The sequence below is a fragment of the Gloeophyllum trabeum genome (genome assembly GCF_000344685.1).
Source record: "Gloeophyllum trabeum ATCC 11539 unplaced genomic scaffold GLOTRscaffold_00013, whole genome shotgun sequence".
Taxonomy (NCBI): Eukaryota; Fungi; Basidiomycota; class Agaricomycetes; order Gloeophyllales; family Gloeophyllaceae; genus Gloeophyllum; species Gloeophyllum trabeum.
The window spans coordinates 675,229-697,521 of NW_006920422.1; the positions used below are offsets into that span (position 1 = coordinate 675,229).

Here is a 22,293-nt window from a genome sequence, read left to right on the forward strand (position 1 = left end):
TTTCGAATGCAGTCCTCTGCAGTTGGATCTGTACTGCTGAGTACTCATACATACTACGAGCTGCATTTTGTATATTCTTTTGGGAGCTACAAATATGGTCCAAGACTGAATTTCTTCTGCGAACCGTGAGTACATTGACATCACAACACAGCAATACTAGCGCCGGCTAAATCCGCTATTATCGGTCCAAAGCTATTCGGACAGCTTTCCAGCGTTTGTGGCTCCGTTATAACTCGTCTTTCTACCATCTGCCCCCCTCTTTACGACCATGAACGAGAACACAAAGTTTCTGTTTTTGCTATGCTTATTATTTATCTGCCTGTCTTTCAACGGTGTGTACGCGTTTGGAGCGGGTAACATCCCTTCGTGAGTGTGGCGTCCCCTAACACCTTCCGATATGAACTTGACCGCTGATCGAGCGGTCAACTCAATATAATATTGTCTCAGTTTCGCATATTTGGAGGGGAAGGCGTTCCGGCATGGTGACATCGTACGTGCTCCCTGACAGGATCTGTCGCGGTTCCCATGATTGTAATGATCGCATTTGCAGGAAGATACCCTTCAAGAGCTGATGAAGAAGGCGGGCTCTGGGGGTGGTATTGCTGTTATTGGTAGCTTTCTAGGGAAGAACGGACCCAAGTTCGGCGGGCTGGATGTGAAGCGAGTGTATTTCGGGTGAGTCTTGCTGATGATCTGCATCTATCACCATCTCTGTCCTGTCGTATGACTAACATAGACGATATACGATTTCACAGAAATTGGCTCAGAGACTATAGTCAGGTGCGTTTTCCTGAAACAATCCCACGCTCACTTTCTGGAGCTTATGTCGAGGAAAGGCAGTAGATATTGCCGGGCTGAAGAAGCTGCAGTTACAAGTACGTGCTGATCCTTGAGCTATCACGGTGCCTTGTTAAACTAAAGCCGCTTCACTAGACTATTATTAATCTGTGCATGGTTCTCGGCTTCCTCGCCCACGGATATGCCACGCACGAATTCGAGGTCACGGAAGAGCGATTGGGATGTTATCTCCCGGTGCGAATATGCGCACGTCCTCTGATAGTTCACCGCCTGACTGCCCACCCCCACCAATATAGACGGAACACATTGACAACCCCAAAGGGTACGGCGAAGGCGAGGATGCGCGGAAATACGACCGACGACTCCGCGGACCGGTCAACGTGCGTGTTACGCCCACCCCACCCGCGCCCGTTCACACTAAACTAACCTCCGTCCTCTTATTACATAGCCTCAGGAACTCGAAATTGACCCGCGAACAGGCATGAAGAACTACATCGCAAACGGTGGGCACCCCTCACCGTGAATCCTCACAGGGCCTGTACTTACCGCATATCTCAGAGAACGGCTCTTGGGACACCTCGAAAGCGCTCGTGCGCCGCACGCTCGAGCATTGCATCCACCTCGGCCGGCAGGCGCGCGCGCAGGGCCGCAAACAGGACCTCTACGAGTCGTACCGGCTCCTCGGGCAGGCGGTGAGCCCCTTCCGCCGCATGCGATGGGTTGGAGGTAAACGTAAATTGCTTGCTGCAGCTGCATACTTTGGAAGACTTCTCCGCACACTCGAACTTCTGCGAAATCGCGCTAGTGTCGATGGGGCATCACGACGTGTTCGTGCAGGTAGGCGATAGTGTACGCATACAGGCGCCCAATGGGAAGTGGGTCGCACCGCTTGTTACTGGTGTGTAATGTGCATCAGGTTGCATGCTTGGGGGACTAGGACGTTGAATGAATCTAGGAACGTTCGGGTCGAGCGATTTTATTCACAGTTTATTGGGAGGTGAGCCGTCTCGTGAATCGCATAGTCAAGGGTGCAGTTACTCATCACCTGATCTGTTTGCTAATAGAGGCTACCGATCACATTGTACGTCTGCCGATACTCGCTTGTTGTCGATACTAACGGTGCATGCATACATTAATTAGAGCGAGGTAATTGCCGCCAGAAATTAACTCGGCACCCGCTAAGTTCTATACAGGCATCCGTGTCAGACCTCAATCGCGAGCTGAACAACGCGACCGCCAAATCACGCTCCATGGGGTCCGGCAACAGTTCCCCGGCAGACGTCCTCCGGGATCTGCTGTTCAAGCTTCCTGGGGGCGATGGGGGCGAGATGAGCAGGGAAATGGTGCGTCGGCCTAGTCGAGGTGGTAGAGAGGAATAGGTGACCTAACGGACGTGTGCAGGACAGTGTGGAAAGGATAAGGGCAGGCCCTTCGCAGCCTGGCGCGAAGAGGCCGGAAGACATGAGCCCGCAGGAGATACACGCTGTTTTGTGGCAGGTGCTGACGTTTAGGGATTCAGGTGAGTCATTTACTCGGGCTCTGTTGCTTCTTTTCTTCCCCGTTTCGAGAACACCAGTGCTGTTTCCATTGCGTAATTTCATGTTGATATACTTGTTCGGTTTCTAATCATCGCCCCGGTTCGATCATCTAGTGGTGAAGAAAATCGAAAAGACCATCGGTCAGTTCCGTGCAAGCTATAGTAAAAATCTGACAACATTGAACAACATATAGAAAAGATTCCCGGGCTCGGGCCCCTCATTGAGAAGCTGATGGAGTCTATACAAGGTGGGTTCGCTGTTTCGACCTTGGTTTCTCGGACTGACTAAATACCGCCGCTAGTGTTCATCTATACCACCCTTGAGGTAGGCTAGGAGGCGATATTGAGATCCGAACGCTGACATGACGTGATGTTAGCCATATCTCAAACCCCTGATGAAGGTAGCCACGGATGGTCTGATGAGCGCTTCAGGTGAAGTCATCAATACGCACGACCAATACGAGGTAGACTTCCTACCCTTAATAGCCTGTATGGATATTGACTTCGTTGCCGTTTCTAGGTGTTTAATGATCCGCGCGCCGTATGTCATATCTCCATATCTCTACGTCAAGATTCGACTGACTTCGAGAAATAGTCCGACCCCACGCATTCATTCCTCAGCAAGGATCACTTTGTACGTGGCTATCAATGGTGAGTTGGCCGGTAATTAACGGGATCTTTCTAGAACCTCATATTGAATGAACCGGCGGGGAACCTGGCGAAGATAATCGTTGTAAGCTCAAATACGCAACGATCGTAGCGGTACTTCTCTGACGCTCCATTAGGCACATACCGTCAGCTTGGTAGTGAAAGCCTGGGACGACTCATCCATGAACGTCCATCAAATCACCGAAGACATTCTCCAATGCCTGTACGTAACCTTTCCATTCCCCAGTAGTTCGGAACGATCTAACCAAAATCCCCCGAACCACCCCAGCTTCCACCCAGACTTCCACAACCCCTCCTCCGAAATCCAGCGCAAGATGCTCCAATTCATGCGCGACTGGGTGCAGGGGCTGGGGCACCGGCAGGGCGAGGTGCTCCGGCGGCTCACGAAGAATGCCGTGCGCAACCACGAAAACATCCGCCTGCCGGGCGAGGGCGCCGCGCACCCCACCGGCGCCGCATACAACGCGGGCCAGAACGTGCAGCACGACATCCAGGGCTATATTAGCGGGATCCCCGGGCTCGGGCAGGCGCAGAACCTGCTGGGTAAGATCGGGAACCGCCCACCGGGAATGGGGATTGGGAGGGAAGCAAACCCCGGGCCTGGGTTCCCTGGTGCGCCGAGTGGCGATGGGTACCCCGGCGCGTCTGCGTCGAGGCCGCCACCGGTGTCGAGCTATGCGTCCGAGCCCTCCACGGGCGAGGCTGCGAGCTACTACGGGCACGGACAAGGACAAGGACAGGGACAGAGCGGGTACAACCCCCCGTCGGGCGGGCCCGCGTTCCCCTCCATGCCAGACTTCCCAGGAGCGAATCCAGGCGGGCCACCTCCCCCGCCCCACCATTCGCGCCCTCCGGCGCACCACCAGGAGTCGCAGCTCCACGGCGGGTACGCGCCAGGCTACATCTCGCCGCCACCGGGGCCGCCCGGGTTCCCCGACGCAGGCGGGTACGCGCCCCCTAGCGGTTATGGCGGCGCACCCGGTGGATATGGCGGCGCGCCTGGGGGGTATGGTGGTGAGGGTTACCCACCGCCGCCAGGACCGCCTGGCGGCCCTGGGTTCCCCGCGGCCGACCCGTGGGGCGCGCCCCCTGGGGGCCCGGCGTTCCCGCAGGCGTATCCGCAGCCTGGGCAGGGGGGAGGGTATCAGAGCTATGGGTATAACGACAGCCGGGATCAGAGGTGGTGATAGGGGCGTTGGTTGTGTTCGGTGTGACTCGGAATCGAGAAAGGATTGTATTGTATCCGTCTGTACCCTCTCTGTCAGTTTTGTCTTCCTCTCGTTTACTGTAATGTGAAGAAAATGTATCTTGGATTCAGACCGGGGTGTTTATTGTTATTGCTGACTGCTACTGACTATCGATGACCAGTGATCCGGGTGCGAATAAATTACCGATTAATCTACGGTTTCTTCTGTATTCCCTAAGCCAAACTACCAAGACGAGTCCATCGTATTGAGAATAAACGTAGAGTCCGCGTAACATAACTAGAGAGGGAAAGGAACGTGGTAAGGAGTGACAACGTATGCATGTAACGTGGAAAAGAGAATTACGGCTACTCGGGATCATACACGCGCAAGAGGATTGTTTGTACAGGATACAAAAATTGAATGCTTGAGAATTGGGTTGAAGTTGGCGTTGACTCTTGAGTAGTCCGTGCCGAGTACGACTACTTTTCTTATTCGTATTGGGAAATCCGAGTCCGAGTCCGGGAAGTGGAAGTGTTGGTACAAAGGCCGGTGGCAAAAGGAAGAGAAAACGAGTCCGCTGAAGTATATTGAAAGGAGGAGTCGACTCATTGCTGGCGCTCGAGGATGGTCATGAGCCCTGGGACGCCCTTTGCCTTGTCGAGCGCGGGCGGCTTGCCGGGGTCGCGCCGGGACGTGCGGGCTGCACAGGCTTCATAGGTGATCTATCGATGTATATTAAGGGGCTAGTCATGATATGAAGACGAGAAAGGACGTACGTGGACCTTATACGTCCCATGGCTCCCGCTCTTCGACGTGGGATGAATGGTGCACGTCCATCTACAGAGCCACAATCAGCATCTCGCGCGATGTGATCCCGCAGCGAATCCGACTCACCGCTCGTCAACCAGACAATTCGCACCGAGGCTCCCCACCCGCTCGAGCAGCGCGGCCCTGCTCGCGCGCAGGAGCTTCGGCACGTCGACCGCGCCCGCGCAGACGAACGTCTCCGCATGCGCGAGCGGGAGGCGCTTGGCACGCACGCCCGCGTCGTCGCGCAGCGCGGCGTCCGTGTGCGGCTCGGGCCCTGAGCTGCTCGTGATGCTCGGCCCGTGCGCCTGCGGGCGCAGCTTGAGGAAGAGGTGCGCGACGTCGCCGACGGAGAGGCGTTTGGTATTCGACGTCGCGGTCGTCGGCGAGGCGGGCGGGGAGGCGAGGGGCGAGTCGGGGGAGGTCATGCGTGTCAGCATTGGGTGTGCAGGAAACGGTTGAAAGACAAAGAGAAAGCAAAGAGGGATGTGGGAAGGCGTTGAATATAAGATGGAATGAAGTGATGCCGAGGGCCTCGCGACGTCCTGCACTAATGCGAGGATCTAGATCCTATTTATAGAGCGCTAGCCACTTCGAGCCATTCCACGAATTGTCCGCCCCTTTGTTGTATCCTCGGTTATCCGAGTAATGGAATCGGAACAATTAGCTTCCTTGCGTTACTCGCGGGCCAAAAAACAGCCCAAGGCCGTCATTCATATTTTGAATCCAGCGGGGACTCGGACGCGGAAGCTCCTCAGTGTTGGACCCTGGACCCGAAGTACCAACGTTGACGCCACAATTGGAACAGCGGTGCAGAGACACCACGACTCTCTGAGTTTTAGAATGCGTGCGCCTACTTTAATTACATTGACAGGCTTCGCGAAGGTCGCACCTTTATAAGTTCCGTCATCCTCGTGCTGTATACTCGGGACCCACAACAGGGACTAACAGGCTAACCGTACAGCCCCTGTATGCGTAGGCACGGATACATCAACACCTGCAAGTTCGTATAACCCTCTTTCCGCGCCTCCTCGCTTACTGTCAACCCAGATTCTAATCGATTCTGTAAATATACTACGCCAATGCACAAAGTGCCGGAACGCGGGACTCTCGACTCTGGACTGGTCTTCACACCGTCGGAAACGATCGACATGATATGTGTAGTTCATTCAAAACGTCGGAGCGCTCTCCTCGACCCTTGCCCTAGACCGTGCCTGTCGATCCCGACGAGCCCGCATGCATCCCGGAAGTCGTTCTAGCCTCGTGTCCTTACAGGTGAGCGGGCTTGATTAACCAATGGCTCGAGCAATTGCAAGCAACATGCATCACAAGATAGACCAGATGGGTCTGCCTACCCTGGCCCACCCAAGCTTCAGCCGCAATTAGCGACCCTGCGTTGAGCCGTCGTCCCTCCGATATTTCAGAGCATTCAACGGTGTACCCTCACGCAAACCCACGCCTGATTAGTCGTGAAGTGTCCAAGTGCCAGAAACCTGATGTACACTGTACATGAACAGACACCTAATGTCACCATTTTGATAACCAACCCAGGTGCAGACGGCCTATTCATCGAACGAATACAGATCCACACACTGGTAAGTCGATAATGACCGGAAACCGGCGCTCGATCACAGCGAACTACAGCCTCACTCCTCCAGCTGGATTTCCCTGAGCTTGCAGATTTCTCGGAGCTCGCTCACGTCCGCCCGGTCGAAGGCATACTCAACCACCCCGCGTTTAAGAGTCAGGGATTTCAAACCCGGGCCCATCTGTCCCCGCAAAGCGCATATCAGAACGCGGAGGTCCTCTGGCACAAGCCCCGCGTGCAAGGCTTCGAGGGCCGGTGGAAACGAAGAAACCAGCGGTGCGATAGGCAGCGCCGGCCCAATCTGCAGACGACGAAGCATGGGCAGGGCTGCTATCGCCGGGAAGAGGTCCTCCGCGTCGCTGTGCCCCCGTTCATGCTCAGTGTACCACCTGGACCACTCATGCACGACTTCCTCGCTGGGGAGAAGAGACAGGTCTTGCAGAGTCTTCTGCCAGCCCTTGAGCGCCGGGACGAGCTTTTCTGCGATGCGCGTCGGCGCGCAACCTATCATGTTTGCCAGTCCAAACTCGAGTACTTCGATCTGGGTGGCGAAACGGGAGAGGAAGTCGATGTCCCCGGCTGTGAGGACAGTGTGGCCCAGCTTGAGAACCCGAAGCGAACACAAGCTGGCGTCGCCTCGGGGGTGGACACCTTCCCACGAATACAAATATTCGTCCAAATTGCAGTCTGAGACCGCCCCCTGCAGGACGTGAACACGTTCAATGGAGGGCCACTCCAACATAAACAGCAGCAGTTGTTGGAGATTGCAAAAGTGAACCGCGGGCCTGCCGTCGTCGTGGATACACCGTTCAATGCAAAAAGTCCGGATGTCCCGGCATTTGGGAAGGACGGCGAGAAAGTCCTCGGCGCGCGCCACCTGCCCCTCGCTCAAGCGGAGATCCGTCACGTTGCGACAGAGCCAGAGCAATTGCAAGCGGGACAGTGACTTCGTGATGTCCACCTTGTGCAAATCGCAGTCCCAATCGGCTTGCGGATCCCGGGCAGGCAATAGCGTGAGCCTTCTCACGTTCGCAGCGAGAGAAGGATGGGCCCGCAACGCATCACAGAGTGCCTCGACGCGTTGAATAGTCCAATCCCGGACTTGGATATCGTAGTAAAGGACGGTGACAGCAACCGCCCGCCAATGCTTGTTCACGAGAGCTGAGTTGACGACGGTACGCAGACCTTTGCTGTAGGTTTCGAATTCACGATCACGGGAAACCAGTTGGAGTTTAACCCAGTCGGTGGAACTGAGACCATCCAAGAAACCGAACGTAGTGTCAAGGAAGATGCGGCGTAGAACATCAGCGGGAGCAGTAGCCGCTGGTCCACTTCTAGTAGTAGGGGAATTCATAGGACGACACCTGGAACCTTGGTAGCCGTCAAGTACTAGTACGCAGCAGGTGGTGAGGCGAACACAAATGTCCGAGTCGGTTTGGCCCGTACCTTAAGTGAGATCGATATTGAACAACGTGTCCGCGAGGGAAGACATTGGTTGGTTTGATGCCGGGGACCCACATACCCAAACAGCGGTGATATTTGGCGCTTCCGAGTCTCGAGACGTCGACGGTGTTGTGCTGATGACTTGTGATGCACTATTCTATGTGGTGTGAGAGATCAATTTGGCTGGAGCTGCAGAAAGTGCGGCTGTCCGTAAGCCCACCTTGAAGTGGGGCCACTAACGAGTTTCAAAGTGAGGGCGATCACATGGAGGCAGCAGGGAGACAATTATAGTACTAGTACTGTGCTTGTTGACAAGTGCCGCTCTAGCCACAGATCATCGGCATAATCTCGCAGCTCCGAGACGTACATTGTAACGAATACGATGGCATCCCATCGTGATCGACGACCGGCCAACAGATAACAACCGTAGAGTCGAGGAAACAAACGAAGCATGCAGGCCGGTGTGCCACAGCGAATCAACTGTAAGATATACAATTTCCTACTTTCACCAGGCGGTGCGGTCAAAGTCGGCGTGCGGATACTTCTCCTTGATCCGCTAGATGAGCCACCAGGCGGGGGTCGCATACGTGACATGGGGATCGCACAATTCCCCGCCCGTCGACTTTAGAGAGTGGAGGAGGCCAACCATGCGCCCACGGCTGTCAAAGATGAGGGAGCCAGAGTCCCCCTTGGCTGCAAATGGGCCCGACCACTGACGATATTCGTGCTGACCGTGGTAGTAACGACAGTAGTTGTAGATCGCCAGCTCAACGGATTCGACGCCGTCCTCGTCGCAGACGTACGACTCCAGCCCAGCATAGCGGCCGACAGTAAGCTTGGTCGCACACCCGTGCTTCAGGTCGGTGAAGTTGGTCTGGTCTTCGCTCTCGAACTCGGGGTTGGCCAGCTGCTCGCGTGTGACGATGCCGCTGATCCTGAACTGACGAAACACCGGAACCTCGAACCCCAGCCAACCGTCATCCTGTATCATTCTTTGTAAATCGTAGGGAGGAATGTCACCTAGAAAGAGGTTTATCTTATGAGAGGCGAATAAAATAGAGACGAGTCAAGGCACACCCAGATCCACGACATTGCCACTGAAGTGCTCCTTAAACTTTGACTCGAGGAGTTCGATGGTACCCCAATCTTCAGTGAACCGTTCACCATACGCATCCACAGACACGGCTGGACAAAAGTGGACGTAGCCGATGTTGCGCCGCGAGATGTCACCCCACTGCGCCAACAGGACCTTGTAAAACTGCTCGAGGGCTCCGATGGCCCGTTCCGCCCGCTTCAATTCAGACCGATACCTCTGAAGCAATTCAGACTCTTCCTGAGCACCCTCGTCCTGACTCGGCACCTTCGTCTCCAACTCGTTGATCACCCTGGTGTGATGCTCAGCATTGATGGTGCGGCTGCTGACGGCGTACGTGATCTCGTCCAGGCCCATCTGGATGCGACGAAGTCCGCTGGCTCGCACTGCACACCGACGAGCGCCCTTGGGCTCGTGATCTTTGTGATACTCCTTGCGGAGGACATGGTAGTTAGTGACAGCGAAAACCTTGTCGCTGAGGTTGCCTTCCTGGTCGCGATTTTCGTGGAAGAAAAAGCCGACGGTCCCATGGGCATCGTCCTTCTCCCTCTCTGCAGCGGAAATGGGCAACTCGATGACAGGAGAGAGATGACGGCAGACGTCGACGGTGGGATTGAGGTCATCCTTGACAGTTAGGAGAGCCGGACCAACAGCTTTCTCGGTGACGGCCTCACGCCACTCTACCTCGACGCCCTCGACGCCGTTCCGTTCGAGAAGTTCGAGGATGTCCTGAGACACGTCGTGGCGGGTGTCAGCCGAGATCGAGCCGGGATAAACGGCAACCCAGATCACCACCGGGCCCAGGACGTCCTGCTCTCCGTGCGGGACGAAACGGGCGAGGTCAATGGAGTAGCGAGTCTTAGCCACTATCCTACCAGCGCACTCACTTCGCAGCTGATGGTACTCCAAACTTCGTTCAGCGGCGTACCGTGCACCCCGCGCAGTGACTTGCGCGGCGGCTCGACAGTGCTGTCAGCGGGCGGGACGAATGAATACTTGCCCGAACCCGTGCGGTACAAGAGGAACGGGTTACCGTCGACGCCGTCGTGTTGTCGTCCCAGATCCTTTGGCAATCGGAGACAGCGGGAGCGGAGTCCGTTGGCGTCAAAGCTCGGAGGGCTGAGTAGCGTCGCCTCTCGCGAGCCTGTAGCTCTCACTGTTGTTGCCTTTCATGGGCCTGAAACTCAGCCAGGCACTTGAGATCGAAAGGACTTGGAGTGAGCTCTGCATGGACGAGAGATCTAAGCACGGAAGTAATCTAAGCGACTCGAAAAGGTCCGGGTGCTTTGGTCTCCTTCGCTTGTTGGACGATGTCGACACTACTGTCACCGAGAGCAACCACAAGTCGATGCGGTACGTGTGGCGTGTGGCACGAGGAAAAGCACTGGTAGAGTACTCACATGGGTCCATATTTGAGGTGGTGAACAAGCGTACGTCAGCCGCAGACACTGAGACAGGAGGCAGTGAATTGTTACGATATCGATAATGCATTATGATAAATAAACAGATACATAATGCCGGAAATCGACGAAAACATACGGCATTACCGCTGTACTCATCTCGCACCAAGGGAGCAATGCAGTCTCCTACGTGGATTCTATAATATAGTACTCGTACACTCGCATCGAACAGTAATATCAGGGCCAGTCCTGAATAACAGTCTTTCGTCTACGAGGAGACAATCCGAACCAGCACTTTGGAGACCTTGTGCACAGCCAAGGCATTGTATTCCAAAAACGCATGAAATGGATTGACCAGTCGTGTTCGATGTAAGCGTGCGTGCATGCGTGCTGCGTGAGTGCGATAAAAGTTACAAACGATACAAAGTGGTATTCTTCCCCGTCCCATCCCATCCCTCCTACTCGTCAAAGCAAGTCAACCAAACCAAAAGTCCAAATCAGCCAAAAGCTGTTTCTGTATTAACAGTGTAGTCAAAGACATGCATGGCGTCAAGAGACTCACATCATCTACAGCCGTCCAAAATCCCTACACAAGCAATCACATGGATTATGTCATGGGTGCCGGGCGGAAGGACATGATCTCCTCGTATAATAGCTCCTTGAGCTGTTCCCGGCTGATGTCGTCCTTGTGCACTATAAGTGTTTAAGGGGACACAGTCAGTAATCCGTAACCTCCGTAACCATGGTCCAGGGAAAAGGCGTAACGGAAGCATAGGCAAAATGAAAAGAATGGGGAATAGCATGGGAAAGGTGGTCGGTAATGAAATTGGGAAGAGACTCACAGTCAAATTCGAAGAACTCCGGGTCCAGAGGAGGTGCAACGGGCTCATCTTCAGGGTCATGCTGGAACGAAACACAGTGGGTAAGCCTCACACGGGCAAGAGACTAAAGACAGGTACACACGTATGCTTCCAGATACGGATGCGCCAGCGCCTCCTCGACCGTAATCCGCTTCTTAGGGTCAAACGTCTACCGACCCAAGCAATCATTAAATCACATCTCATTTCCGCACCATCACAGTACACTCACCAGCGTCTTCGTGAGGAAATCCACGGCGAGCGGGTTCGCGTTCGGGAACAGCTGGCTGAACGGCCGCTTCTTGCGGAAGGGCAGCGCGCGGATATAATCGCGCGAGCGGCGCGTCGTGATCGCGTAGAACTCGTCGAGCGTGGGCGTGCCGAGCACGTCGAGGATGAGCGTCAGCTGGTGGTGGTAGTCCCGCCCCGGGAAGAGCGGTTTGCCGGACAGCATCTCGGCGAGGATGCACCCGACCGACCATACGTCGATGGCCTGCAGTATTTGCGGGTTAACGTGAAGTCAAGCAGATGGAGGAGCAGAAACGCACCTTCGTATACTGCTTGAACGTCAACATGATCTCGGGCGCGCGGTACCACCGCGTCGCGACATACTCTGTCATGAAGCCCGTCTCGGTGCCCGACGGCTCGGCCGTCTTCACCGAGCGCGCCAAGCCAAAGTCGCATACCTTGAGGTCGCAGTTGGCGTTGAGCAGCAAATTTGACGGCTTGAGGTCGCGGTGGATGACGTCGGCCGAGTGCAGCGCCTTGAGTGCGCGCAGGGTCTGGTAGATGAAGTACTGGGCGTGGTCGTCGGAAAGGTCCTGCGTGCGGATGACGCGGTGCATGTCGGTTTCCATGAGTTCTTGGATAACTGAGTAGGATAGATTACAATTAGTCCGGACAAGTCGATTGGGTCAGGGGACAGGAGTACTGACGGTAGACTTCTTTGAACTGGTCTATTGAGGGAGGCTTGATGATATCTAAAATCGAAATGATCTGCAGAAAGCAGGGATGAGTGGATTCCAAGCGATCGCAGAGAGACAGGGTGCTTACGTTCTCCGAGACACCAGCCTCGCTGAGGAATTTGAGGAGCTTGAGCTCTCGCAGCGTCCGCAGGCAGAACATCGAGTGCTCGAACGGCGCAATCTTCTTTATCGCGACCTTCCGCCCGCTAGGTTTGTGCACTGCTGAGCACACAATCCCGTACGCCCCCTCGCCGACGACATCCAGCACCTGATATTGTGTGCCTAACGCAAACAAACCGAGTTCCTTTCAATCCTATCGCCACCTCGTATACATCCTGAATACTCACCGACGTTGAAACGCACTTTTCGCGGTGCCGGCTGCGCGTGCGATGCTGCATGCCCGTGCTTTGACTTGGAAGCGGCCTGCTGCTGGGTAGACGTCTTGGTCGTCGACATGGCGGAGAGAAAGGTGGGCTGCGCGGCAGCGAGGAGAGTAGTATAAAGAGGACAGAGAACAAAAGCGGCGATGAGACCGGTCGCAAAGGGAAGGCTATATGTAGTTTCGCGGGGTCGTTTGTTGTCCAGGACAACGCGCGCACCATTTACAGCATGTGCACCCCTCGAAAAGGTAAATTCTGCCCGCGTCCGCGATGCGATCGCCCGACGGCCACAACGATGTTGCGCTCGCCGCGATTGCTCTGCCATCCCCCGGCGCTGCCATGGCGATGGCCTTAGCTGGCGTCTTTGCAAGCAGCTGTCCCTGATTCCAATCAAAATCCGTTCTGATATGATATCACTTTGCGTTCGTATGTTTTCCGAGTCCGAGCACGGTCGATCAGTCTAAGGATTGACAGGACTCGACGTTCGCCACTGCCATCATCTGTGTGTCCCACCAATCGGTGTCGTAACGCATAAATAGCTTTGTTGCAGAGAGCTATCGCCTCAGCTGGGCGTATTACCTGTCAATGCACTTCCTCACACCGACCTTCGCATAGTTGCTTCGGGATCAGCATCACCAGGGGAGATATTCCTGAAGATGTGGCAGGTTAATCATCATGATCAGGACGAAAGGCAGTCAACCTCCGCTGATACCAGTCGACATGGCTTTCATTTCGGTTTCTTTTCCAACTTGCTGTCAGTCATCTGCGAGACACAGACACACATGTTCGTCGAGAGGGGATTGAAAGACACTCCTGTTTCATCATGGCCCTGTTGTTGCATATCGCCAGTCTCCTCTGCCAGGCGTGTCGGTTTCAGAGCCTGAGTTATTCGAATTGATCCGACTTTGAGGTGTGTAATCCCTCTTCATGTCACTAGTATTTTCGGGTTGCGCTGAGAACCATTCCTAGTCTCCTCTGGCCTACTCCAGCGCCATTTCCCCGAAGCTGGACCGTGTATTCAGGTGTACAGGCTGCTACTTCCCAGGTATTTCTGCCCGGCCACGTAGCGTGGAGCGGTTGCCTGCGTCGTCCGATACGGAGACTGTCAGTATCCCGCAAGCGCAGTGCTAGCTATAGTGCATGGCCTGCGACTGTGCGTTGACATCATCTCACACAGTCGCAGACGCCGCGATATCGCTGAAGAGATGCATAGATGTTACTGTCCTGCAATCCGCCTTGTTCACAATCATGCAAACAAGGCATTTTGCATGCCAAACACGTCTCAGTCTGTGCTGCCAGGCGTCTCCGCATAGCCAGTCCATGTCGGAAATGATACAGACCATGGTAGTCTGGGAGGATACCTGCATTCTCGCTGATCGATGTTTACAGCCATAGCATATCCTAGCTCCCGTCCCCGCAGAGCCCTACACCTGGCAGCATTCCCCTCTCCTTCTATTCCATCCTCACTCATCTTCTGTCAATCATACTGGCGCCTAAGTGCACGATGTCCAAGACAACGCATGGAAGGATCCTGACACCATGAATAGCTCGTGGCTGTGGCGTTAATTCTCCAATGTCAGCGTCCACCGGTCGCCATAGAGCGCTGTGAGGCTCGGCAGGTCAGCACAACACCCAGCTAGGCGTATATGTATATCAGCCTGCCTCAGGTGAGCTGGGTCATTCCTGTAGCCTGTTGTTCGCTCCTCCCGCTGACCAGTGCTTTGTTACCACCGACTCTTCGCAGTCGACCTAATATCCAATCGGATCTTTGCCGACAGCGGGACGATAGAATAACGAACAGCTGGCGGACTTCTACTTGTCTGCCGGTAGACAGGTGCAAGCTTAGAGCGACCTCATGTGCCCTCGCAAAGCCAGCGGGTATATGCGCGGCTATCTCACCTGCCGTGGGGCAAGTAATTTCATGGGTAGCAGCTCGGCGGCGGTTGCACGCGAACGCTACAACACAAGCTGCGTTTACGGAAGCACGGTGACCGATCACTCAGCTCAGGTGAGCTGCCATCCGACTTCTGCCTTGTATCCCCAGGGAGCTAGTCCCCGTGCGGCTTGGGTCGCGCTGAGGAGGTTTGTTTCCCCAGGTGTCATGGATACTCGCAGCTGTTCCTGAGGTATGAGACAGCGCCGTATGATGCGCCCAAGAGCTGTGAGCGCACGAATGCAGTCTACCCCAATTGTAAACCCGAATGACGCATATACTGGATCCGGCAATCTTGCGCACTGTGACGACGCAGCGCACTACGTGTACTTTGGCTTGCCTCAGGTCAGCTTGCTCCTTCCTTTCGCACCGTCTCTCAGGGTGCTTACTCATGGAAGCCTAGCCGAGCCTAACTTTCACAATCTCGCAGTCAACTCGGTAGCGGTGTATCGACATACGTATTTACGGCCAATATCGTTTTCGCGATGATTTCGGACGTCGGCCACACCACCAATACATTATCCGGAAGCGTTCAAGACTGAGCCAATAGGTCTTACTTGTGTTCGAAGAATTTGCAAGACCGGGTATACATATGCGCTGTTCTCTCGGTGAGCTCTACAGTTACCTGGTAGCTACTTCGAGAGCTTCCGGAAGTGCAGCATGCTGGCTCTCACGCGGGAGCGCCAGGCTACCCAAGGCCGTGCGGCACCCAGGGACTAATATGGTCCAAGCGACCGCTAGCAATTCACTGTCTTCAGCCATCAGCTAACAGCACCCCTCCCCCCGACTGTAGGCAACAGCGGAAGAGATGACAGCTCAGTCTTGGATATCCAATATTAGCCACCCAATACAGTGAGCTGGCCGAAACGAACGACGGCTCCTGTCTCCCGCAATTCGTGAAGAAACGGCGGATGTATGCGCAGGTTAAGCGGGGTCTACGTCTAACTCGAACCATCGACAATACCATAATTTTGCGGGCGCTGGCTCCCTTCAGAAATCGATGGATAGCCGGCCAAATAGCCATCGTGACAGCCAGAACAATATACAGCTGATGATTATTACTCCGCTATGGGTACAGTGTGCGCAAGGCAATGAAGAGACACCGTGCAAAGGCAGTCCAGAGACCACGAGACAGGATGGCAAGCAAGCAGAATAAAGCTACGAGCAACCAACGACTCAACCACAGTTACCGACGCATCCTCTTCACGTCCCCGCCCTCGCCGAACTCCAGGTCCGCGAACGGCTCCCTCCTCCCAGACGTGGGCTGTTGCTGAGCAAGGCCCATTCCAGGTCCTTGAACCGGCCTTCTCCCAGATCCCGACAGAGGCCTGCCAAGGTAAGAGCGTTAGTCCGGTTGGCATCCACGGATCGGTGGGATGTCGACTTACCCCATGGCCTCTGCTGGCCGCTTGGTACCGACCATTGGGCCCGATTGACCCGGCTGTCGCTGGTGATCTGGTATTTGTGCCTGTGGCGGTCGGCCATCTGTCAGGGGTTTCTACAAGCGGAGTGAACTTAGAAGTACAGCAAGATGTCTCGCATGCTCCTTACCATGCCGGGGGGAAACTGAAAACCGCCGGCAGACGGTATAGAAGGTCGACCTGATGCGGATGGTGCACTATTATGAGTTGAAGTATCGGCTTGCCTTGGGCCTGTACTGGCTTGGATCTGGTCCTGCTGCATCGCTGCGCGTACAGCGGCGTTTGTCGATCGAGCCAGGGATGGTCGTTGGCCTGCACCATTGACCGGAGCACGGGAACTGGAGCTCTCGGTCTGAGGCCCGTTCATGCGCTGTGGCTGCTGTTGCGGTATACTTTGGCCAGTGAGGTGATCCTGGCCGGTAGCTTGATGTAACCCGGATGCCTTAGCTTGTCCAGCGCCGCTCGGTCCACCTCGTCTCGGTATGTCCGGCGACCTCGCAGTCGCGCTGTGCTGCGGTCGATTAGTCTGCAACTCCGAGCTACTGTCGTTGATCCCTGATGCGCCGGACAACATGATACCGCTGCAGCCCTCGTCAAAGTCGACGGGACCGCCGATACCCGAGTCTGATGGTCCCAAGTCGACGGCCGCGAGGAACGCGTCGTCGTCCGAAGGCCAGGTAAAAGAGTCATCGGCGGATTCGGGAGCTCGCATGGGCGCTTCGGTTGAAGTAGAGGGCGCGAAACTGACTCGTCTCTCGTCACGCGCCTGTTGAGGGGGTGGATTGGTCTGCGGGACTGCAGGTTGTTGCTTTAAGCTGTTATTGATTTCTTCCAACCTACGGCTGGGGCCGGATTGCTCTGGTGCTTTGCCTTTCGAGTTGAAATTTGTTACAGTCGGGTTGCGATTTACTGAAGTCCCATGAGAGCTTGATGATGTTGCTGTAGTACGTGGTGGGCCCATATTTGAAGAAGCGGGCTCTGTCTTGATAGGAGTGGTGGTCACCGTGGACTTCGACGACGATGCGGCATTATTAGCAGGCCCGCTTGCCGGTGTCGAATTGGATGCGGACATATGAGATGCTCTCGAACCTGGCTCTGCAAATTCGGGACGGCGGTACAAGCCGGATTTATCGAATTTAGCCTGAGGCGCCTTCAGTAAAACGACATGCACGTCGTGCGAGAGGGCCTCAACGCACTGGTGGCACTTTTATCTTAACAACCTCTTGAGCGTATGATTTGTCGTACAAGCAATTGCCAAGCAGGTTGCCAAAGTTGCGGAGAGCACGCTTGATCGCGTCGGTCACAGCTTCCTTCTTACACTTCGAGAAGATGTCGCACTCAACGCTACGTAGAGCAAAGTTCTGGTACTCACCTTATCGAGCGCAGCACCTTTCGACTTAGAGTTTTCGAGCATGCCATAACCAATGTCCTCATGGAACGCACCGTCCCTCAACGTTACCCTCACTATCGCGGTGACCCCGACGGTATATCGTCTCGACTCCTCACTGAAATCAATGAAGTCTGTAGTCAAACTGACCACGTTCGAACTCCACCCATTGAATCCAAAGACTTCATTCGCGAGATTAATTATCTTCCACCCCTCTGCGTACGTGAGTTTCGGGCCACCGCCAGGCCCTGGGCGTTGCGATATGAACTCTGGTCCCAGCTTCATATCCAACTTCGCTTGCAACTCCGCGATCTTTTGAGCAGAGCTCTGAGACAAGTCCATATACAAGGATGCTTCGTTCATCATGGACAGAGGTGGCTGCGACGTGAAACTGCCGTGCATCTGTGGGTTGAACGACATCGCACCATGAATGGATAAGTTGGGATTCATCGGCTGCCCAAACGGCGCACGAATTTGGGTAGCTTGTTCAAAAGAGTTGATAAGGTGTTCACTAAAGCCGCCCGACATAAGTCAGAAAACGGGAGCAGCTGCAGTCACTGGTGACTGGTGTGGCAGCCGAGGTGGTGGCAAGAAACAAGAAGGAATTTACGCGCTCCCGGCGAAGACCGTGACGCGTGTACGCGTTCAAATCACGTGCTCTTGGATCGGGCGAGTGAATTTCAATCAATCCCGGCCACTGTGCCAGTCCCAGCCTTATGCCTGAGGCGTGAGGGCCAGGGGGTGAACTTTTGGATCTTAGATACAATGTATGAGTAGTACTATAACTTCTTGTGTGGTATATCGAGTTCCTGAGTCAGATAGTAGTTATACCGGTTGTGCTTAGTGGATTCGATTATGTATTTTCACTTAGTTCAGAGAAAACGTAGCAGAAAGCAGTATTTCTCAAGAGAAAGAGTATGACGTTCTCCAGTTCATGAATAGAACAGGAGCCTTACTCGAAAATCCCTCCAGATACATGGACGTCGTGATTCTTGTCTCAAGATGCTGCAGCAATGACATTCCGTAACAATAAGAATCCGTATATGGACCGACACCTTCCTTAGTAGGCCACCGCTGTGGCGATGTGCATGTTCACACGGGGCTGCACGCAGCCGCCAAGCTGCGGTCACAACCTTACTCTACAACCCACATGCACAATGTCTACGGACCCATATCATGCCGTTCAACAAGAGGTCTCTGCGTCGCTTTCGACAGCTGAGACTTTACGCGCGTCATACCAGAGGATACGCAGTACAGCTAGTCAAGGCAGCGAGGAGCTGGAATGGGCCAGGAACGAGTTGAAAGCGACATTGGCTGCTTTAGAGGCGGACTTGGAGGATTTGGAAGAAAGCGTGAAGTATGCATGCGTTCAGGTCTTCTATCATGACAACTATGGCTGCTCGACTGGAACTTATGACTTGATTTCACAGAATAGTCGAGCGGACGGGAGCCAGGATGTTCGGTATTGAGGAGTCCGAACTCATGGAACGGAGGCAGTACGTAGACCGAGTAAGGCGGGAGATCGAGGTGCGTCGCATTCTTTGTATCCCCACTCCCTGCACGTTTCTAAATACCCGCTCTATGTAAGGGCAGGGTATGAGAGCCGAACTCGCATCATCCCAACCGGCTGCTCCTCCTTCCTACTCTTCCCGAACGCAGACGCCCAAGCCGGCGAATGCCCCTGATGAATCCGACCCGCAAGCGTCCTGGGCACACCAGGAGCAGGAGATGATGTTGAGGCAGCAGGACGAGACTCTGGATGTCATCGGCGGCACCCTGAATACACTGCAGAGACAGGCCGGACTGATTGGGTCGGAAGTAGCGGTTCACAATGAGTGCGTGTCACTTTTTTGTGTGTGCCTTGCCACGCATTGGCTCCGTATGAGGACCGCAGAACTACTGCAAAGATATGAGCATTTACTTCGCGTCCTTGATCCGTGACAAGTTCCCGCCATGAGATGCGGGCTTTGTTCAAAGCTTGCTAGAGTCGTAACCCTAACCCTGCAACTCTCTTTGTCGCCAACCTAGCACACGGTTGCTGACCCTACAAATATAGGATGCTATCTGACCTGGAAACTGGCGTCGACCGCACGGAGAGTAAACTGGGAGATGCAATGAAGCGGATGAGAAAGTTCATAAGAGAGACGGAAGGTTCGTCCTACTTCCCTCACCTGCATGGTCATAGCAGCTGATTTCAACCGTAACCTAGAGACGAAGTCTGGGTGGTGTGTAGTAATATTGACGATCGTCCTCTTATGTCTTCTGCTGGCAGTCATCCTGGTGTGAGATCTGGTGCGAGCGCATTATTGTGGAGTTTATAGTTCACTCCATGTTCTAGCTTACTTATACTCTTAATCGTGTTCTTTTGTCTCGTCAAAGGGCCTGATAAATAATAACTGGACCGAGGAGGATCGCTCCTTGCTCAAGGACTCATTCTATACCGTGCACAAATTGGTCAGAATCTCAGGAAGGGCGCTCAGGCGTTCGCTCTGAAGAATGTACCCATCTGGTAAATTGCTATTGTCCCGACTATCGCTTGCGCCTCAAAGCCAAGCCACATACGCAGGTGCCGCAGTCGAAGTGCCTGGCTCGTGTTCGTATCCGCTCGATAAACTCAAGGATCACTGAAAACAACGTGTTTACCTCGAGGTACCAGCCGTTCAAAATCGCGGAGTCTGTGCCATCATCGCGGCCATGATCAACCCTTCTACTTATGAATTTCGCGGTTACATGTAATCGATCCTATGACATATAGTTCATTAATTAACCATACACTGTATTGAGATCCAAGAGATCAGATAAGCTGCCCAACAAGCATAGGTGAGAACGGAAATTCTATGTATCTACCAGATATTTAGAAAAAATCGAGCCAGCGACAGGGACAGAATTGGTATGCTTCGCTACTCAGGAGATGACGCAGGCGGAGAAGCACGAGGTGTTTTTTTCATGACGCGGCCGTCTTGCCGATGTAACAGAGTCGGGTGGACCACGGCTCACGCAGTACGTCCTAAAACAGGTGCCAGCGAGATATGAGTATACATCGTGCGGAGGGGGAGAGCAGGTTGTACGAACACGTCTGCCATTGAGGTGGCGTAGCCACTGCTCGGTAGGTACGCGGGTATATACGCGGCTCCGTCAATGGGAGCTGCATTCGGTTCCCCATGACCTCCGCCGCAGCAACCTTCCTGGCGATAGCTTGCGGCAGGAGTACTGAGTCGTGGGCAAGAACATCCAGGGTGTCCATAGTTAAACGCAGATGCTGGGAGCGCCGAACACTCCGAGCACTGGCAGGAGTCGACTCCGTTGAGAGTAGCGAAGCTGTCGCCGTACACATGGGAACACTCAGTGGGCGGGGCGCAAAGCATCCCAGACGGCCGACACGATGTTCCTGCAACGGGCGGGGTCTGTATCTCGTGGGGAAGCTTGTACGACGGAGTGCAACCCGGTGGCGTGCTGTTCAATGTCGAGGATTGCATTATTCAAGTCAGGGTAGTTGCTATGGATGGGGTGTGGGAACTCACGAGGGCATAGGCATCGACTGTAGACCAGGGATAGCAACGGCACTGTAATTGTCGCGTGCCTGTGCTAGACGGATGATAAATGCCGGTACAACGTCGAGAAAAGAGACAAGCGACATACTCTGAGATCGTCGCTGAGCGTCGACTGAACTGGAGTAGGGGTACATTGCGAGTGAAGAAGGGAAGTAAGTTTGTTTAGAGTGCGGGCGAACCCAGTTGTGCTGAAGCTAGAGTACTTTGCTGGACACCAGCATACCAGTTATATACTATGACTGAGCCAGCGTACGTTCTGTCAGCTTCAAAGGACCGATAGCATATACACACATCATGAAGTGCCACACCTCGTGGATCTTCAGTGGCAGCCCGGAGCTCGCTCAACTAGCAGCGCCATTCGCCAATAGTCTGATAAGCGCTGAAGTGTGAATGCAGCGGAGAGGGGGGTACACGATGTCCCGTCGGACTCGCAGTGCTCAATAGAATACCTCTGATCCACGTTGTGCGACAGCGTCGAGGGAGATGCTGAAGAGCGTAGTTAATAAGCAGTGAACACTGCAACGTTACTCCGCTGGGCCACTTCGAGTCACAAGCCAGATGATCCCTTGCGAGCCTGTGCCTCCGACTTTGCGTGTTAGCCACGCGCATCAAGGCAAGCGTTGCTAACTGCCCAATCCTCAAGTGATCTTGAGCCTGAGAACGGATGCATATCAGCAGCGAGAGACTGTGAATTCGGCAGGGTCAGATGCTGTGGCTGAACGCTGAGGCGGTGCGTGGGGCAAGGCCTCGTTAGGGATTTTGAACAGGCCCCCAGAGGGAGTCCCGCTCTTCCCGGTCGCAATCCTCAATGTCTCTAACATCGATAGATGCGATGACCCCAAGTAGTATAGGGGTGCGCTCAGCTTTAGCTTAGAGGGCTACGACTGGAGCGCCGGCACAGTGATAGTAATAACAATAAAGAACGCAAAAGGTGAAATATTACGGTGACCCGATGCTCTCGACTTCTGGGACGCTTCAAGGCGATTGTCCTAACCGAGACCACAATAAGATTTTAGGAATCTGAGTGACCGCTGTAGCCGGGATGTAGGCGATCTGGATCTGCAGCGTGGCGTGCACTGCATGCACGCGATCCCGCAATCTTCGGCTATGAAATGACGCAGCCCCTGCAGCATTCTCCTGATCGCGACTTTGCAGAAATACTTAGTGACTTATGTAGTGTTGCGGCTTAAGTTTCGGTACTTGATTGCCATCTTGAAGGGCTCGAGTAAACGCGTGGAAGAAGGAATGCAGGCAGTCGCTGAGTGCGCATTGGGTAG

The 22,293-nt window shown here is 54.3% G+C and overlaps 8 protein-coding genes across 8 annotated transcripts; 2 read left to right on the forward strand and 6 right to left on the reverse strand.

Annotated features, from left to right (window-relative positions):
* Nucleotides 1-268: 268 nt before the first annotated feature.
* On the forward strand, nucleotides 269-4,191 carry GLOTRDRAFT_47212 (uncharacterized protein; the record flags this gene model as incomplete). The annotated part of the gene is made up of 22 exons (XM_007870970.1): nucleotides 269-366; nucleotides 448-490; nucleotides 551-675; nucleotides 756-780; nucleotides 837-875; nucleotides 934-1,032; nucleotides 1,095-1,178; nucleotides 1,247-1,301; nucleotides 1,357-1,490; nucleotides 1,549-1,696; nucleotides 1,754-1,802; nucleotides 1,982-2,141; nucleotides 2,200-2,317; nucleotides 2,450-2,476; nucleotides 2,530-2,583; nucleotides 2,638-2,660; nucleotides 2,713-2,799; nucleotides 2,856-2,876; nucleotides 2,931-2,969; nucleotides 3,021-3,068; nucleotides 3,121-3,206; nucleotides 3,273-4,191. 22 exons carry the CDS (start codon nucleotides 269-271, stop codon nucleotides 4,189-4,191), a joined length of 2,481 nt encoding a protein of 826 aa, XP_007869161.1.
* Nucleotides 4,192-4,796: 605 nt separating this feature from the next.
* Nucleotides 4,797-5,426, reverse strand: GLOTRDRAFT_132327 (uncharacterized protein; the record flags this gene model as incomplete). Its single annotated transcript, XM_007871197.1, has 3 exons — nucleotides 4,797-4,913; nucleotides 4,968-5,028; nucleotides 5,086-5,426. 3 exons carry the CDS (start codon nucleotides 5,424-5,426, stop codon nucleotides 4,797-4,799), a joined length of 519 nt encoding a protein of 172 aa, XP_007869388.1.
* Nucleotides 5,427-6,644: 1,218 nt separating this feature from the next.
* Nucleotides 6,645-7,940, reverse strand: GLOTRDRAFT_132328 (uncharacterized protein; the record flags this gene model as incomplete). Its single annotated transcript, XM_007871198.1, has 1 exon — nucleotides 6,645-7,940. One exon carries the CDS (start codon nucleotides 7,938-7,940, stop codon nucleotides 6,645-6,647), a length of 1,296 nt encoding a protein of 431 aa, XP_007869389.1.
* A 645-nt stretch (nucleotides 7,941-8,585) lies between these two features.
* GLOTRDRAFT_107747 (uncharacterized protein) lies at nucleotides 8,586-10,613 on the reverse strand (the record flags this gene model as incomplete). The annotated part of the gene is made up of 4 exons (XM_007871199.1): nucleotides 8,586-9,049; nucleotides 9,107-9,980; nucleotides 10,010-10,186; nucleotides 10,557-10,613. 4 exons carry the CDS (start codon nucleotides 10,611-10,613, stop codon nucleotides 8,586-8,588), a joined length of 1,572 nt encoding a protein of 523 aa, XP_007869390.1.
* Nucleotides 10,614-10,835: 222 nt separating this feature from the next.
* On the reverse strand, nucleotides 10,836-12,937 carry GLOTRDRAFT_65011 (mitogen-activated protein kinase). Its single transcript, XM_007871200.1, has 9 exons — nucleotides 12,692-12,937; nucleotides 12,433-12,626; nucleotides 12,315-12,375; nucleotides 11,928-12,250; nucleotides 11,612-11,872; nucleotides 11,486-11,551; nucleotides 11,365-11,425; nucleotides 11,085-11,215; nucleotides 10,836-11,030 (listed from the first exon to the last, which is right to left on the reverse strand). The coding sequence occupies exons 1-8, from the start codon at nucleotides 12,798-12,800 to the stop codon at nucleotides 11,130-11,132; spliced, it is 1,161 nt and encodes a 386-aa protein (XP_007869391.1). The 5' UTR covers nucleotides 12,801-12,937; the 3' UTR covers nucleotides 10,836-11,030; nucleotides 11,085-11,129.
* A 4,328-nt stretch (nucleotides 12,938-17,265) lies between these two features.
* On the reverse strand, nucleotides 17,266-17,750 carry GLOTRDRAFT_107749 (Rad52/22 double-strand break repair protein; the record flags this gene model as incomplete). Its single annotated transcript, XM_007871201.1, has 2 exons — nucleotides 17,266-17,397; nucleotides 17,451-17,750. 2 exons carry the CDS (start codon nucleotides 17,748-17,750, stop codon nucleotides 17,266-17,268), a joined length of 432 nt encoding a protein of 143 aa, XP_007869392.1.
* Nucleotides 17,751-18,570: 820 nt separating this feature from the next.
* GLOTRDRAFT_80431 (uncharacterized protein) lies at nucleotides 18,571-19,895 on the forward strand. The gene is made up of 5 exons (XM_007871202.1): nucleotides 18,571-18,822; nucleotides 18,896-18,992; nucleotides 19,059-19,300; nucleotides 19,522-19,616; nucleotides 19,675-19,895. Exons 1-5 carry the CDS (start codon nucleotides 18,623-18,625, stop codon nucleotides 19,749-19,751), a joined length of 711 nt encoding a protein of 236 aa, XP_007869393.1. The 5' UTR covers nucleotides 18,571-18,622; the 3' UTR covers nucleotides 19,752-19,895.
* Nucleotides 19,896-20,458: 563 nt separating this feature from the next.
* Nucleotides 20,459-21,150, reverse strand: GLOTRDRAFT_95853 (uncharacterized protein; the record flags this gene model as incomplete). The annotated part of the gene is made up of 3 exons (XM_007871203.1): nucleotides 20,459-20,918; nucleotides 20,987-21,050; nucleotides 21,105-21,150. The coding sequence occupies 3 exons, from the start codon at nucleotides 21,148-21,150 to the stop codon at nucleotides 20,459-20,461; spliced, it is 570 nt and encodes a 189-aa protein (XP_007869394.1).
* Nucleotides 21,151-22,293: the final 1,143 nt, after the last annotated feature.

Coding starts and splice junctions, on each gene's coding strand:
- GLOTRDRAFT_65011 (XM_007871200.1), bottom strand. CDS start 12,800: ATGTCGACGACCAAGACGTCTACCCAGCAGCAGGCCGCTTCCAAGTCA. Junction 11,552..11,611: donor ATTTCCTCACGAAGACGCTG/GTGAGTGTACTG, acceptor TTGGGTCGGTAG/ACGTTTGACCCTAAGAAGCG. Junction 11,426..11,485: donor ATCCGTATCTGGAAGCATAC/GTGTGTACCTGT, acceptor GTTTCGTTCCAG/CATGACCCTGAAGATGAGCC.
- GLOTRDRAFT_80431 (XM_007871202.1), top strand. CDS start 18,623: ATGTCTACGGACCCATATCATGCCGTTCAACAAGAGGTCTCTGCGTCG. Junction 18,823..18,895: donor GATTTGGAAGAAAGCGTGAA/GTATGCATGCGT, acceptor TTGATTTCACAG/AATAGTCGAGCGGACGGGAG. Junction 19,301..19,521: donor GAAGTAGCGGTTCACAATGA/GTGCGTGTCACT, acceptor CTACAAATATAG/GATGCTATCTGACCTGGAAA.